General features: G+C 46.7%; 2 protein-coding genes across 2 annotated transcripts; one reads left to right on the forward strand and one right to left on the reverse strand.

Moving 5' to 3' along the window:
• Positions 1-6,099: 6,099 nt before the first annotated feature.
• On the reverse strand, positions 6,100-7,262 carry RNF113A (ring finger protein 113A). Its single transcript, XM_084789839.1, has one exon. The coding sequence runs from the start codon at positions 7,169-7,171 to the stop codon at positions 6,146-6,148; it is 1,026 nt and encodes a 341-aa protein (XP_084645965.1). The 5' UTR covers positions 7,172-7,262; the 3' UTR covers positions 6,100-6,145.
• Positions 7,263-7,384: 122 nt separating this feature from the next.
• NDUFA1 (NADH:ubiquinone oxidoreductase subunit A1) lies at positions 7,385-11,247 on the forward strand. Its single transcript, XM_084789844.1, has 3 exons — positions 7,385-7,578; positions 8,634-8,723; positions 11,100-11,247. The coding sequence occupies exons 1-3, from the start codon at positions 7,477-7,479 to the stop codon at positions 11,118-11,120; spliced, it is 213 nt and encodes a 70-aa protein (XP_084645970.1). The 5' UTR covers positions 7,385-7,476; the 3' UTR covers positions 11,121-11,247.
• The last annotated feature ends 4,256 nt before the right edge of the window (positions 11,248-15,503 follow it).

Here is a 15,503-nt window from a genome sequence, read left to right on the forward strand (position 1 = left end):
GTTTCCCAAAGGCCAGAATCTTTTTTTTTTTTTTTTTTTTGGTTTTTCGAGACAGGGTTTCTCTGTGTAGCCTTGCCTTTGTAGACCAGGCTGGCCTCGAACTCACAGCTATCTGCCTGCCGGCCAGAATCATTCTTGAGGAATTTCTAGAAGGCTACTTTCATGACCATTAGAGCACATTCTCATAGCGCATGTTCCTTGGGAGGGGGCTTGCTTTCATATGCACATATTCAGCCATGTGTTTCAGGGACGCCTGTTTCACAACCGCAATTTTGCAAGGGAAATTCCTTTGTTTCTGGTCCCTGGGGTCCAGCTGCAAGGCATGCATAAGCACTATCTCAAAAGATCAACTCCCATATCTTTCTTCAATACAACCAGACACTTACAGTGGGCTTCACTGAACAGAGCTCAAGATAGAATATAGGTCACTGGTCTTTGGTCATGCTAACTGTCGCACATCCCCTACATTTGTCTTCCTCCATCCTCAGGAGCAGGCCTGAGGGCAGCGGGCTTTGGAACATGGCCCTGTATTCATACCCATAAGGCAAAACACGGGAGTCAGGAAGATGTAGAGGAGCAGGAAGTGGAAGGGCCCGGGTCCTATGAAACCCTAATTTCAATAGCTTCATATGCTGGCAGTCAGTCTATCTGGCAGCAGTCCTTCTGCTTTCTACTTTCTCCACCCATCTTGGGAACCCAGTAACCACGTGGTACTTTATAACCACCTGTAAAACTCCAGTTCCAGGAGAGCTGAAACCCTATTCTGGCCTCTGCAGTTACCACACATACAAATGGTGCACATACATACATACATACATACACGCAAAACACCTAAGCACAAAAATAAGAATAATTAATAATGATTAATTAATTATAATTAATGATGATTAATTAAAATATGTATTTTTACTTATTTTGTATGTGTCCATATGTGTATGTCCAGGTAAGTGAGGTCCAGGAGACTGGAGAACACTTCACCCCAGTCAACTCAATTCCCCCACCACATGCGTCTCAGAATCAAACACAGATCTTCAGACTAGGTAGCAGGCACCTACCTATACTGGCCGATACATTTCACTGCCCCACCTCAAAGAAAAAACATTCACTGGACTAGCAAGATTGCCTCAGTGGGTAAAGATTCTTGCCACCAAAACTGATGATGTAAGTTTGACCTCTGGGACCACGATGCAAGGCCTGAATGGTGAGATGTACTCTAACCACACACACACACACACACACACACACACACACACACACTCACACACACACACACACACACACACACACACACACACACACCAATAAATAAATAAAAATGTAATAATTTTTTAAAACCCATTTCTTTGCTTTGTGCATGTGTCTGCTTGCCAGGACAAGGAAGTCAGAGGGCAAGGCTAGAGAATGAGCATTTTCCTTCTGCCTTGTGGTTGAAGGATGGAACTTGGGTCGTCAGGATCTACCTACGGAGACATCTCACTATCACTTTAAAGTGTGTGTGTGTGTGCGCACGCGTGCATGTGTGCAGGCCAGAACCTTGGATGTTGTTCCCCAGAAGACATCCATCCACCATGTTTTGTTTTGTTTTTGTTTTCTCATTTGGTTTTGGTTTGGTTTGGTTTAGTGTTTTGTTTTGTTTTTTCCTTTTGGTATTTTGAGACAGGGTTGCTCTGTGTAGCCCTGGCTGTCCTGGACTTGCTTTGTAGACCAGACTGGCCTTGAACTCACAGTGATCCGCCTGCCTCTGCCTCCCGAGTTTTGGGATTACAGGCATGTGCCACCACCGCCTGGCTCAGCATGTTTTAACACAGGGTCTCTCACTGGGACTTGGAGTTCGCTGATTGGGCTACAGTGACTGACTGAGTACCCCCAAAGTTCTGTCTCTGTCTTCCTAGTATTAGGATTACAGTTGCATGCCACCACACTTTACATAAATTCTGGGGATTAAGCTCAGGCATCAAGCACTTTTCCAGCTGTGCTATCTTCTAGCTCAACAACAACAAAGCCTTATTTTTGTATTTTGGTTTGTGTGTGTGTGTGTGTGTGTGTGTGTGTGTGTGTGTGTGTCTGTGTGTCTGTGTGTCTGTGTGTGTGTTTTGAGATAGGATCTTTTTCTATATCCATGCCCAGCTTTTTAAAAAGACAACATAAATGGTTCTTATACATTTTATTGTGTGTGTGCGTGTGTGTGTGTGTATCCATCAGAGGCTGATGTCAGGTGGTTTTCTCTATTGCTCTACATCATTAAAAGTTAATCAACTACATTTGCTTATTATTTGGGTGCTGAGGATGGAGGTGGCTTGTCCTGGTGCTCATGTAAAGATCAGAGGACATCCTGTGGGAGCTGGTTCTCTGCCTCCACCATAAGGATTGGGGCATCCAAGTCAGGTCATCAGGCTTGATGGCAAGCCTCTACCTTCTGAGACATCTTGGTGGCCCTCTTCACCCTTTCAAAAATTGCATGTATTTATTTATTTATTTATTATTTTGTATGTATGTGCCCCGGCCCGCCAGGGTTCGACTAACGCTCAGGAGGAAAATTTTTCTGTATAGGGACAGAACACACGACACAAAGAAGGGGGCAAGTCTGGATTCTGATCAAACCCCGTTTACTGAGAAATTTTACAGAGTTTTTATAAGGCAGGGGGCAGGGAAGCATATTGCTATGGCAACCCAGCTGCAGGCTATCTCAAGATGCGAGGAATTCCAAGCAGGTCACAACCTTCTGCCACACTGAATATTTTGCTATCTTTATCTATTCTAACTGTTAAACTACAACAGGGTGGATCCCTCTAAATCTTACCTTTAGTTTAACTGCTGAACCAGGACAGGGTCAGCTGGTGTCTGGTAAATGGCAGACTTCTGGAGAAATAAGAATCTAGGCTCTGACAAGATGGCTGAACATTGGCTATATAGCCTGTCCCCGACATGTATGTGTAGGCATACTTAAGCACTAGTTCCATCCTTTCAAACTGTTTATTTCTGCACGTTTCTATGTGGTGGCACATACGTGACCGGTGCCTTGTGTGGAGGTCTATGCACAGGCATGCCAGAAGAGGGCGCTGATACCCGGGAACTGGAATTAGAAGCAGCTGTCCTCTGGAAGCTTAGTAGTAAGAACTCTTAACTGTTAAGCTAACTCTTCAGCCCTCCTCTCTTGGTTTTGAGGCAGGGTGTCTCTTGTCTGCTGTCCTGTGTACTCCACTTTAGCTGGCCCTTGAGCCCCCAGAGGATACTCCTGTCTCCAACCCCCTCCCCCCATTTCATTATGGGACTGCTGGGATTCACGCACCACTGTCAATTTTACATGAGTTCCAGTGAGCCAAGCTCAGGTCATCAGGCTTGGCTTGCCTCGGGGCCACCTCTCAGTGCTTTTTTCTTCACTTTTTTCTTTCTTTCTTTCTTTCTTTCTTTCTTTCTTTCTGTTTGTTTGTTGTTGTTGTTGTTGTTTAGACAAGGCCTCTCACTGCACTGGAAGCTCGCCATTTTGGCTAGGCTGACTGGCCAATGAGCTCCCAGGTTTCCTGTTCTTGTTCCCACAAAGCTGAGGGATGTGTAACCACACCCAGCTTTTATACCTGTGTGCTTGGGATTTGAACTCAGGTCCTCAAGCCATCACAGCAGGCACCCTTACCCATTGACTCATCTTCTTGGCCTGTGTTGTATTTATTTCTATGGTATTTCTTCCTCCTTTGCCCTGCATGAGTGTACACTGCTTTTCTCTACAATAGCCTCTTTTCTCTCCTATTTAACTGTCTCTTCTGCTCATGTCTTAAATGTAACTTTCTATGTATTCTCAAGCCCCCTTTCTAGTAAACTGCTCATACATCCCAGTCACGCGTACTCTTTACTACAGAATCTATCCTATCCCATCATGTGTATTCATGGGGCTCTTTTTTTTTAAGATTTATTTATTTATTAGGTATACAGTGGTCTGCCTGCATGTACACCTGCATGCCAGAGAATGGTTATGAGTCACCATGTGGGTGCTGGGAATTGAACTCAGGACCTTTGGAAGAACAGACAGTGCTCTTAACCTCTGAGCCATCTCTCCAGCCCTCATGGGGCTCTTGAAATGCTTCAGCAGTTAAGAGTCCTTTGCTATTTGGATTAAAGGCGTGTGCCACCACCGCCTGGCTATCAGTCCTTGCTATTAACGCACAGGACCCACAGGCTCTCTTGAGCTTTCAAAGGGGCGGTATACACACAATACCCAAATGTACACTCAACACACACACACACACACACACACACATACACACCAAATAAATTTTAAAGTGATTTCATGTCCGTTAACTCCTAGGTTCAAGGTTCAATGCTTCCCCCCCCCCCTTGGGCATTCCAGGCAATGGCTTGTCCAGTAAACCATATTATCCCCACCCCCACCCTCACAGCCCCAAGATTGGATTAACTCTTATTTTCCCCTTTACATTTTATCTACTTTATTATCTGTGTATATTTGAAAATCAAAGGACAACCTCTGAGAGTCAACTCTGTCCCTCCTTCTGTCCCTATGTGGGTCCAATACAGTGGTCAGGTTTGGCAGCAGGCGCCTCCACCCACTGAGCCAAGTCAGCAGCCCAAGAGAGTAAGTTAAGGCTGAAATGAACCCAGCATACTCCTTTCCCATACTCACCACATGTGTTACTTTCTATACCACTCTATGACGTTGGGGGCTGTGTCTATTTTATTCACTGCTATTAGCCTCTCTCTATCCTAAACACAGTGTTTAACAAAGTCTATTCAAGGAAATCTTTAAATGGATTAATAAATATGAATAAATCCCACTTCAACTCAATTTACACTTTCATCTGTTTCCTTATATCAACCCAATTCTACTTATATTACTGCAATATTGACTAATCGTTTGGCCTGTCCTCCTTGCATCTCAGTAATGGTAAACAAAATATTTGTCGTTTTCATCTCCCCATTACCTACAGAATACAACTTAAAATTCCTGAGTGTGGATTCAAAGCTTTGGTCTCAATTCCCCATCTTAAAACTTTTTCCTCTTTCCTGGAGACAGTGGCGCATGCCTTTAATCCCAGCACTCGGGAGGCAGCGGCAGAGGCAGAGGCAGGCAGATCTCTGCAAGTTCAAGGCCAGCCTGGTCTCCAGAGTGAGTCCAGGACAGCCAGGGCCACACAGTGAAATCCTGTCTCGAAAAACCAAAAAAAACAAAGCATACCTCTTTTCCTCTTATCAACTCCTTACTTTACACCAGGCACTATGCTAGTTCCCAAATGATTGTGAATACGGGGACAAGTACACTAATTTCAACAAGTGTGATTAGTCCTATTGAAGTCTATAAGAACAGGGATCGGTTCACATTATGGATTACAAAACATCAGGCTTTTTGCCATCTCCAAGTTCACAGATTCAGTTAAGTGCAATATCCGATTCAGTGGCCACCTGCACATTTCAAGCACTTGACAGCCACCTGAGGATAGCATGTATCCTATTGGACAGCTAGAGAGAGAGTCTTTCCATCATCTATGGAAACGGGAGTTATCTATAGGTGCTTCAAAGAGAGCGCAGAGGACACTCTCCCAAAGATTACAAGAAACACTTTCAAAGAAATCAAGGACCAACTCAAGCTTTTCTTTTCTTTTTTTTGTTTTGTTATGTTTTTTGTTTTGGGGGGGCAGGGTTTCTCTGTGTAGCCTTGGCTGTCCTGGACTCACTCTGCAGACCAGACTGGCCTCAAACTCACAGCAATCCACCTGCCTCTGCCTCTTGAGTGCTGGGATTAAAGGCGTGCCCCCACCACCGCCCCGACCAAATGTGCATTTTAAAACAGCGCTTGCCCCCACACCATAAAGCATCAAAATAAGTTCCGAACTATAGAAATGTCATATAATAAATAGGTTCAGCTCTTGATTTCCTCACAACTTTGGTTCCCTCAAATAAATCCCAGCTTTTGTGAACCTTCTCCCATCCACATAACTTACGCTCTGAAAATACTTACCAGTGGAATATCTATTTCAGGGCTGAAATTATACACAACACCTATCTTGAAGCTTCTCACCGGGGACCCTGCTCCATCATCTCTTTTCTCTGCTATTTCCCTTTTAAAAAAAGAAAGATCCCAAAAGATTTTTAACAAACAACAAAATATTTATTTTGTGACTAGGAATTATGGGAAAATCTAAATCACGGAAACTGGACTCTCCTCGGGGTCTTCGAGGGAATCAAAAGCACCACTCTCTGCTTCAGCTCGATGCTTTCCCAGTTTAGCAATCAGTTCTTTCGCTGGATTGAAGACGCCATTGGTCTGCTGGTCACAGACATAGCAGCGTGAGGTGGTGCGGAAATGCTGCAGTGCACAGCTCTCACAGAAATAATGCCTACACTTGGTGACAACTGGGTTTCGGAAGGTCTGGCGACAGATGAAACACTTGAATGGTATTTCCTCATCATCACTTCCCACTTCATAGTTTTCATCCTCATAGACACCATAGCGACCCTCATCAAGCTCACGTTCAATCTGCCACCCGTGCTTGTAATCTGAACGGTCATGGAGGAATTTGCAGCTGTCCCCGAAGCCGCAGAATCCAGTCTCCTTGTAGTCCTTGCAGATGTCGGGCTGATAATCCCAGCGCACAGTGGCACGCAGATGCTCTGGAGCTCGGATGGGGCCCTTCCTCACCATCCCGGAGGAGGCATTACCCATGGACGTATCCTTGGGCTTCACGTATTTCTGATAGTTATTGATTCCCCGATAGATCTTATCATCTTCCTTGCCTCTCAGTTCCTCCTGGATCTTCTGGCTCCGTTCAAAGATGGATTGTGCATCTCGTTCTTTCTCAGTGTCCAGTTCGTAGACAGCGGTCGCCCCCATATCCTCGGGCCCCACGGGTTTGGCCGAACGGGTAGACTTGTAGACCACGCCCAGACCCTCCGGTTCTTTCTCGTCCTCGCTACTCAAGCCTCCGTAGTTCGCCTTCTGTTTACCGCTGCCACGCGTCTTCTGGATCATCGGATTGTGGGTCGCCTGCTTCTTCTCCCGGCGGACTACAGCGCTGCCTTCATCGCTGCTACTGCCACTGTCCCGGGACCCCGCATCACAGAGCCGGCGCTTTCGGCGGCCCGACGCTCCTTTCCGCCCAGTCTTTCTGAAGAGGAAAGTGCACACCTGGCCGGTCGAATTCCCTGGAGAAAGTTGCTCCTCCATTAGAGATCACCAGGCTCTGAAACTGCCGCGGCATACGAGACCGCTTCGCGTCATCACACTTCGTGGTCTCTGAGGCAGTGAATCGGACCACCAGAAAAGAAACAACATTAAAAAAAAAAAAAAAAAGCAGCCTGGGAACTATTGTCAGACCGCGAACGTCAATCACTTTTGAGCTTCCGCGGCCGCCGTCGCTTCCTCCTGAGCCTTCCAGGGCACCGCCTCTCCTGCGTGCTGCCGGAAGGAAGGTGAAGCCGGGTCACCTCTGAGGAGCCGGTGCGGTTTGGCGTGTGAGTTGAGGCGCGGAGATGTGGTTCGAGATTCTCCCTGGCCTTGCCATCATGGGGGTGTGCTTGGTCATCCCCGGGGTGTCCACTGCGTACATCCACAAGTTCACCAACGGGGGCAAGGTAAGGCGGCCGACTGGGCTGCGGCGGGCTTTGCCGGCCGGGGTTGTTCTAGAGATGGTGGGGTGCAGTGGCTGTTTGCATGCGCAGCAGCTCAGTGAAGGTGAGGGCGTTTAAATGGGCCGTCCTCTTAATGTGGCCTGAAAGCGGAGACTTGCAGTTTCCACCTTTTACTTTAGCAAAACGTAGCTAGGTTTTGGTTGATGAAGAGTAATCCAGAAGGCAAAATATCTATTCAGCAGTTAGGAAAAAGACAAAAACAGTGGTGTTGCACCTCCCCCCCCCCCCAGAGGAAGTATAAGAAGTCAGTTACAATGGTCTGGGTTTTTTATATTTAATTAATTTATTCATATTACATCTCAATTGTTATCCCATCCCTTGTATCCTCCCATTCCTCCCTCCCTCCCATTTTCCCCTTACTCCCCTCCCCTATGACTGTGACTGAGGGGAACCTCCTCCCCCTGTATATGCTCATAGGGTATCAAGTCTCTTCTTGGTAGCCTGCTATCCTTCCTCTGATTGCCACCAGGTCTCCCCATCCAAATGGCAACAATGGTGTGGTTTTATTTAGGAGATTTGGCTTTGTATTGTTCACTTAGCTTTTATTTTCATGATTCTGGTTTTTTTTTTTTTAGCCAACCATTTCTTTTTGTGAAGACTTATTATTGATGTGGCTGTGTCTGCTGCTGTCAGTGTGCACCAGCAGTGTGCTGCTGTCAGGCAGTGTGCACCAGCAGTGTGCTGCTGTCAGTGTGCACCAGCAGTGTGCTGCTGTCAGTGTGCACCAGCAGTGTGCTGCTGTCAGTGTGCAGAGTAGAAGAGGGTAGTGAATCTCCCCTGGACTCAAGTTAAAGGCAGTTATCTCACACACACACACACACACACACACACACACATTAGTGTTGGGAAGCCAGTTGAGCCCCAAGGAATAGCAGGCAGATGCTCTTAACCACCGAGCCATCTTTTTAGCCCCTAGTGTGTCATTTAAGAAAAATTGTTAGATATATCTTTTTCCTGGGTCACTCATTTTTATAAACTACATTGTCCTTTATTTGAAGGAAAAAAGAGTTGCCCGACTTCGGTACCAGTGGTATTTGATGGAAAGAGATAGACGTGTCTCTGGAGTCAATTGCTACCATGTGTCCAGGGTAAGAGGATTTAAAGGTTGTGGTAGGTTCTGCTAACGCCTTGCCTAACATCATACAGTGCTCATTTAATTTGCATGGTTTTTTTTTTACTGGTGAGGTATACAGTCATTTACACATTAAAAAAAAGAATATAGCCGATTGTGGTGGCACACACCTGTAATCCCAGTTCTTAGGAGTCATAGGCAGGCGGATCTCTATGAGTTTGAGGCCAGCCTGGTCTACAAATCAAGTCCTGGACAGCCAGGACTACAAGAGAAACCCTGTCTGGAAAAAGCAAAAAACAAAACAACAACAACAAAAAGAATTAATATAGTTTTATGTATGATTGGAGTCTATGAAACTAAATTTGTAGGTCAAAATAGCCAAGTAGCATTCTAATATTAATCAACTTACTGCTATATTTTTATAACTTGTAAGATAATTTCATCTTTATAATTACTTTTAAGTGTCTGAGAGAGAGAGAGAGAGAGAGAGTGTTTGTGAGGTAGGTGGTGTGTGGGGGTCAAAGGACAATCTGAAGGAAGTCAGTTCTCTCCTGCAACCTTGTGGGATCTGGGATTCCAACTCAGGTTGACAAATTGTCATGTAAGTGCCTCTTCCCACTGAGCCCCTTCTGTTCCTCTCACCTTCAGAATTCTCAATCTCTCTCTCTCTCTCTCTCTCTCTCTCTCTCTCTCTCTCTCTCTCTCTCTCTCCACACACACACAGATAGGAAAGATGTTTTCTTAAAGGCTGCCAAATACAAATAGCCAAAACACCAAGAATATAACATTTATATAATTCCTTCATAATTCATTCCAGTTTCTGAAATCACTTAATATTTGCTCCTACCTCATGGATTCCCCGCAGTGAACTTGGGTAAATTTTGTGTTCATTTCATAGATGAGAAAGCGTGGCTAGAATGAGTAAAAAGTACTGCCCAGGGCCTCGATGCAGTGATGCCTGAGGACCAAATGTCATGACCCTGAAGGTGGATGAGGTAGCTGCCTTTTGAAGAATGTGTGCACGGGTGTTCCAAGCTTTCCTTCACCCTGACTGTGTTATTTTCATACCTGGAAGATATGCCACTAATTATCTCTAGTAGACTCCTCCACCCTTCCCCCGAGTCAGGGTCTCTCTGTGTAGCCTTGCCTGTCCTGGACTTGCTCTGTAAACCAGGCTGGCCTCAATCTCACAGAGATCCGCCTGCCTCTGCCTCCCGAGTGCTGGGATTACAGGCGTGCACCACCATGCCCAGCTTCTAGTAGAGTCTTAAACATTTGGTAGGAATGGTTGTTTGGCTTTGCTATTGCTTTTGTTTGAAGGCAGGCGCTGGGATTAGGATTACAGTGCTGTGTCCACTTTAGGAGACCCCTGTGAACGTTTATGGGGCAAAAGGGTTGGAGTTAGGGCCATTGTACTTGAATTTTGGCTCTGCTACTACTTAGCTTACTTAAGGAGGTGACATTTTGTGTTCCTGAGTCAGAATGAGGTGATTTCTAACTTTTTTTTTTGGTTGCTTGGGGTTTGTTTGTTTTCTCCAGACAGGGTTTCTCTGTGTAGACTTGGCTGCTTTGTAGAGCAGGCTGGCCTCGAACTCACAGAGATCTGCCTGCCTCTGCCTCTCGAGTGCTGGAATTAACAGGTGTGTGCCTCCCCACCCTGCTAATTTCTAATATCTTTGGGTCTACTTCATCATCTATGAAGAATTTGAATGAAGATAGCAGTGTTTACCTTGTTTTCAGTGCTATTTTGTGAGACAGTTTACTGTTTTGTCCTTTGATTCATGGAGGGTCCTGTGTATGAGGATCCAGGAGGTGAATGGTTGATTGATTATAATTCCAGTTAGGGAGAAGGAGAGGTCTTTTCATATGTAATGTTTGTTGCTCTCAGAAAATGAGGCGATCCAGATACGGTGCTACATCCCACAGTCCTAGCATTTGGGAGGTGGTTATATAGGGAGTTTAAGACAAACTTGGATTACATGAGGTCTTGTAAAAAAAAAAAAAAGCCAAACATAGTGTAGTGTCACACACCTTTAATCCCAGCACTCAGAGGGTAGAGGCAAGTAAATGTATGAGTTTGAGGCCAAACAGAACTATGGAGGTCGTTTTGTTTTGTTTTGTTTTGTGTTTTGGTTTTTTGAGACAGGGTTCTCTGTGTAGCCTTGGCTGTCCTGGACTTACTTTATAGACCAGGCTGGCCTCGAACTCACAGTGATCTGCCTGCCTCTGCCTCCCGAGTGCTGGGATTAAAGGCGTGCGCCACCACCGCCCGGCAAAATCACTCATTTTAATAATTTTAATAACAGAATGCCATTCTGTGACACTGGAAATAACTTGCTACATTTTTATGGGAACAGAATCCTGACATTCTCTTTTTCACACTGTTTTACAGGGCCTGGAGAACATTGACTAAGGAAGCAATTCCCTGGCTGATGAAAATAAGTTACTCAGCTGTGGTCATCTGTTCCTGTTAGAAGGCTATGCAGCATATTATATACTATGCGCATGTTACGTGATGCTTAATAAAACGTTAAAAGAGATCCAAAGTTGTCTGTATGAAGCAAAGTCGGGGCTTAATAAAGAGGATTTCATACAGGCAGAAGCATGGAGTTGGGAGAGAAATAGAGGCACACAGAAGAAACTAAGACACACCTGAGAGCGTGGATGGGGGCTTCTTGAGGAGTCTCTTTTTTTCTGGTACAGTAGTCATAGGATTTTGGTAGGTGTCTTAGTTAGGGTTACTGTTGCTGTGATGAAACATCATGACCAAAGATAACCTGGGGAGGAAAGGTTTTTAATTCACTCACAGTTCCATATAACAGTTCATCATCAAAAGTAGTGGGGCAGGAACCCAGGGGCAGGAGCTGATGCCAAGTCCGTAGAGGGGCACTGCTTGCTGACTTGCTCCCTAAGGCTTACTCAGCCTATTCACTTCTAGAACCCAGGACCACCATCCATGATGAACTAGGTCCTCCCCCATGAATACTAATTAAGGCTTGCCTACAAGATAATGTGGAGACATTTTCTCAATTGAGGTTTTCTAATGACTCCAGTTAAATGTAGGAGAAGGTAGAGATCAGACCTGGTGGGGCTGGGGACAAAGGACAAAGGGCCTGCAGAGAGAGGAGAAACCATGGGTGGGGTCATCTCTGACAAGCTGGAAACCTAAGTCAGGGTAGACTCCTGGGAGAATATGGGGGTGACTGTAGCTGAGACTCCTAGCAGCAGGGGCCATGGAGACTGAAGAGGACACCCTTTAACTAGACAGGACTCCAAGAGAAAGGAAGGGGAACAACAACCCACCCACAAAAACTTTGGCCCAAAATTTATCCTGCCTACAAGATATACTGGGATAAAAATGGAGCAGAGGAGCAGTGGTGGTGAAAGCCTGTAATCCCAGCGCTCGGGAGGCAAAGGGAGGCGGATCGCTGTGAGTTCGAGGCCAGCCTGATCTACAAAGCGTGTCCAGGACAGCCAAGGCTACACAGAGAAACCCTGTCTCAAAAAACAAAACAAAACAAATGTATGTTTATTAGCTGAGCGTGGTGGCGCACGCCTGAAATCCCAGCGCTGGGGAGGTAGAGGCAGGTGGATCACTGTGAGTTCGAGGCCAGCCTAGTCTACAAAGTGAGTCCAGGACAGTCAAGGCTACACAAACCCTATCTTGGGGGGGGAAAAAAGAGCAAAGGTTGAGGGAATGTCCAAACATGCCTGCCCCAACCTGAGACCTACCCCATGGGAGAGAGCCAACCCCTGATATTATTAACAACACTGCTATGCTTGCAGACTGGAGCCTAGCATAGCTGTCCTCTGAGAGGCCCCACCCAGCAGCGGATCGAAACAGATGCTGAGACCCATACCCAAACTTTGGGAGTCTTGTGGAAAAGTGTGGGGATGGATAGGACCTGGAGGGGACAGGAGCACCACAAAAAGACCAACAGAGCCCACAAACCAGGGCCCAGAGGGGCCTGTGGAGACTGAAGCACCAACCAAGGACCATGCATGGACTGGACCAAGGCCCCCTACACAGATGTAGCAGATGAGCAGCTCAGGCTTCCTGTGGGTCGGGAGGGGGGGAGAAGGGGGCTGTCTCTGACATGGACTCTCTTGCCAGCTTTTTTTTTATCACTTCCCCCTGGAAGGGCTGCCTTGCCAGGCCACAGGGGAAGAGGACGTGTTCACTCCTGATGCAACTTGATGAGCTGGGGTACATGTGGGGGTGAGGGGTGGGGGTGGGGGCGGAGCCTCCCCTTTCTGAGCAATACGGGAGGGGGGAAGAGGGAGGGAGAGTGGGACCAGGAGGAGAGGAGAGAGGGGACTACGGGATTGGGATGTAAGGTGAATAAATCAATATAAATTTAAAAGTCAGCATAAAGCTAGCCAGTACAGTGGGGTTTTGAAGTTACTATCTTTAAAGAATTGCTAAGAAGCCTAAATGGTACCGTATATTGGTGCTGGGGGGATTGTAATCTGGATTATAGTAGTAAAGTAAAAGTCCAGATAGGTTATCTTCACTCTAAATGTTCATTGTCTTGTTTGTGATTCCTAGATGTTCAGTCCCCACCCAAGGCTGTACACATGCAGACTGTAAGCCTACTTCATTGCTATTTTCACATATCTATATAGAGAGGAATAGTATTCTTTTTGTCTGAGGGATGTCTTTTTATTGATTTATTCACTTTGCATCCTGGTTGGAGCCCCACCTTCCCTTCCCCCTCCCCCTCCCCTACTCCTCAGAAAAGGGGGACTCCCCCCTCTCCCCCCACCACACCCATCCCAGCTCATCAAGTCCCATCAGGACTGAGCCCATCCTCTTCCCCTGTGGCCTGGCAAGGCAGCCCCGCCAGGAGGAAGTGATCAAAAGCTAGCAAGAGAGTCTATGTCAGAGACAGCCCCGCTCCCCTTACAAGGGGACCCACATGTCTCCTGAGCTGCCCATCTGCTACATCTGTGTAGGGACCCTAGGTCCAGTCCATCATGGTCTTTGCTTGGTGCATCAGTCTCAGCAGGGCCTCCTGGGCCCTAGTTAGTTGGCTCTGTGGGTCTTCTTGTGAAGCTCATGTCACCCCCAGGTCCCTTTCTCCTTACCCTGACTTTTCCACTAAGCTCCATCCAATGTTTGGCTGTGAGTCTCAGCATTTGTTTCGAAGTGCTCCTGGGTGGGGCCTCTCCGAGGACAGCTATGCCAGGCTCCTGTCTACAAGCATAGCTGAGTGTCATTAATAGTGTCAGGGGTTGGCTCTCTCCCACAGGGTGGGCCTTGGGGCGGGCCAGGCATTGGTTGGATAGTACCACAATACCCGCTCTATCTTTATCCCTGCACTCCTTGTAGGCAGGGTGTTTCGAATGGAAGGTTTTGTGGGTGAGTTGGCGTTCTCCTCCCTTAGGGGTCCTGTCTAGTTAGAGGGTGTCCTTGTCAGTCTCCATGTCCCCGGCTACTACTAGGAGTCTCAGTTATAGCTCCCCTCGTGTCCTCTCAGAGGCCTATTCCGACTTAGGTCTCCAGCTTGTCACAGAGATGCCCCTACCCACAGTTTCTCTTTTCTCTACAGGCCTCTCCTTCCCCAGCTCTCCCTGGCTCTGACCTTATGTTGACAACCTCTACAGCAAATGTTATTGCTTGTGCTGCAAGTCTCCTCAGCTGGAGAGATGTTTCAGTCATAGACTCTAGGATGAGGTGCTCCTTTCCTGATTCTCCCATAATTGTTTCTTTCTATCCTGCCACAATTTTCTCCTCTGAGACTTTAGTCTCTTTTTTTTTTTCAAGACAGGGTTTCTTTATGCAACAGCCCTGGCTGTCCTGGACTCATTTATAGACCAGGCTGGCCTTGAACTCATAGAGATCCACCTGCTTCTGCCTCCCAAGTGCTGGGATTAAAGGCGTGCACCACCACGCACGGCGGCTTTGATCTCTTAAGCCTTCTGAGATTTCTTTGTTGAGTGGGGACATAGGCCTTACCTATCCAGGGATCAAATGCCTCAACCAGATTGGCAAAATGTCTCAGCTAGGAAAAAAAAATGCTAGCCTTGCAAGCCTGGTTACCTGAATTCAATCCCCAGAACTCACATTTCTTGGTGTGTGTGTGTGTGTGTGTGTGTGTGTGTGTGTGTGTTTTCCAAGACAGGGCTTCTCTGTGTAACAGCTCTGGCTGTCCTTGAACTTGCTCTGTAGACCAGGCTGGCCTCAATCTCACAGTGATCTGCCTGCCTCTGCCTCCCAAGTGCTGGGATTAAAGGCATGTGCCACTACTGCCCCACTGACATCAAATACAAATAATTATTAAGATTAAGGTTAATACAAAAAATAGCCAGTGCCAGGCGTCTCATAACCATGATGATGGTAATTTACTGAAACCTAATATAGCAACTGGAGGGGTGTCCCAGGGGCTAATAGCACTGGCTGCTCTTGCAGATGGCCCAGGTTCAATTCCCAGCACCCACATGGCAGCTCCTAACCTCTTACTCCAGTTTGAGGGGATTTGACATCCTCTTCTGACCTGCCGAAGCACAAGGCACACAAGTGATCCACGGGCATACACGAATCACTCATACACATATAAAAGGGCATAATTTGGTAAAGGGTAAAACCGCCATAATGAAGAGCATGATTCGTGAGAAATTATCTGAAGTAAAATTTGAAAAAGACCAACCGAAAAACTAGCCGTGAAAGAGCAAGCCGGTGGAGCTGGCGAGGTTACTAAACTGCCAAGAGAGTTCGCTAGTCTTTCAGAGGACCCAAGTTCAGTTCCAGGCACGTGCCACGTGATTCACATCCGCCTGTGTGTAAGTACCCGCT

The sequence above is a fragment of the Acomys minous genome (assembly GCF_964271855.1).
Source record: "Acomys minous genome assembly, chromosome: 7".
Lineage (NCBI taxonomy): Eukaryota > Metazoa > Chordata > Mammalia > Rodentia > Muridae > Acomys > Acomys minous.

Excerpts from the sequence above, each read along its gene's own strand:
- NDUFA1 (XM_084789844.1), top strand. The coding sequence starts at position 7,477 with ATGTGGTTCGAGATTCTCCCTGGCCTTGCCATCATGGGGGTGTGCTTG. Across the intron at positions 7,579-8,633 it reads AGTTCACCAACGGGGGCAAG|GAAAAAAGAGTTGCCCGACT; the intron begins GTAAGGCGGCCG and ends CTTTATTTGAAG. Across the intron at positions 8,724-11,099 it reads ATTGCTACCATGTGTCCAGG|GGCCTGGAGAACATTGACTA; the intron begins GTAAGAGGATTT and ends ACTGTTTTACAG.
- RNF113A (XM_084789839.1), bottom strand. The coding sequence starts at position 7,171 with ATGGAGGAGCAACTTTCTCCAGGGAATTCGACCGGCCAGGTGTGCACT.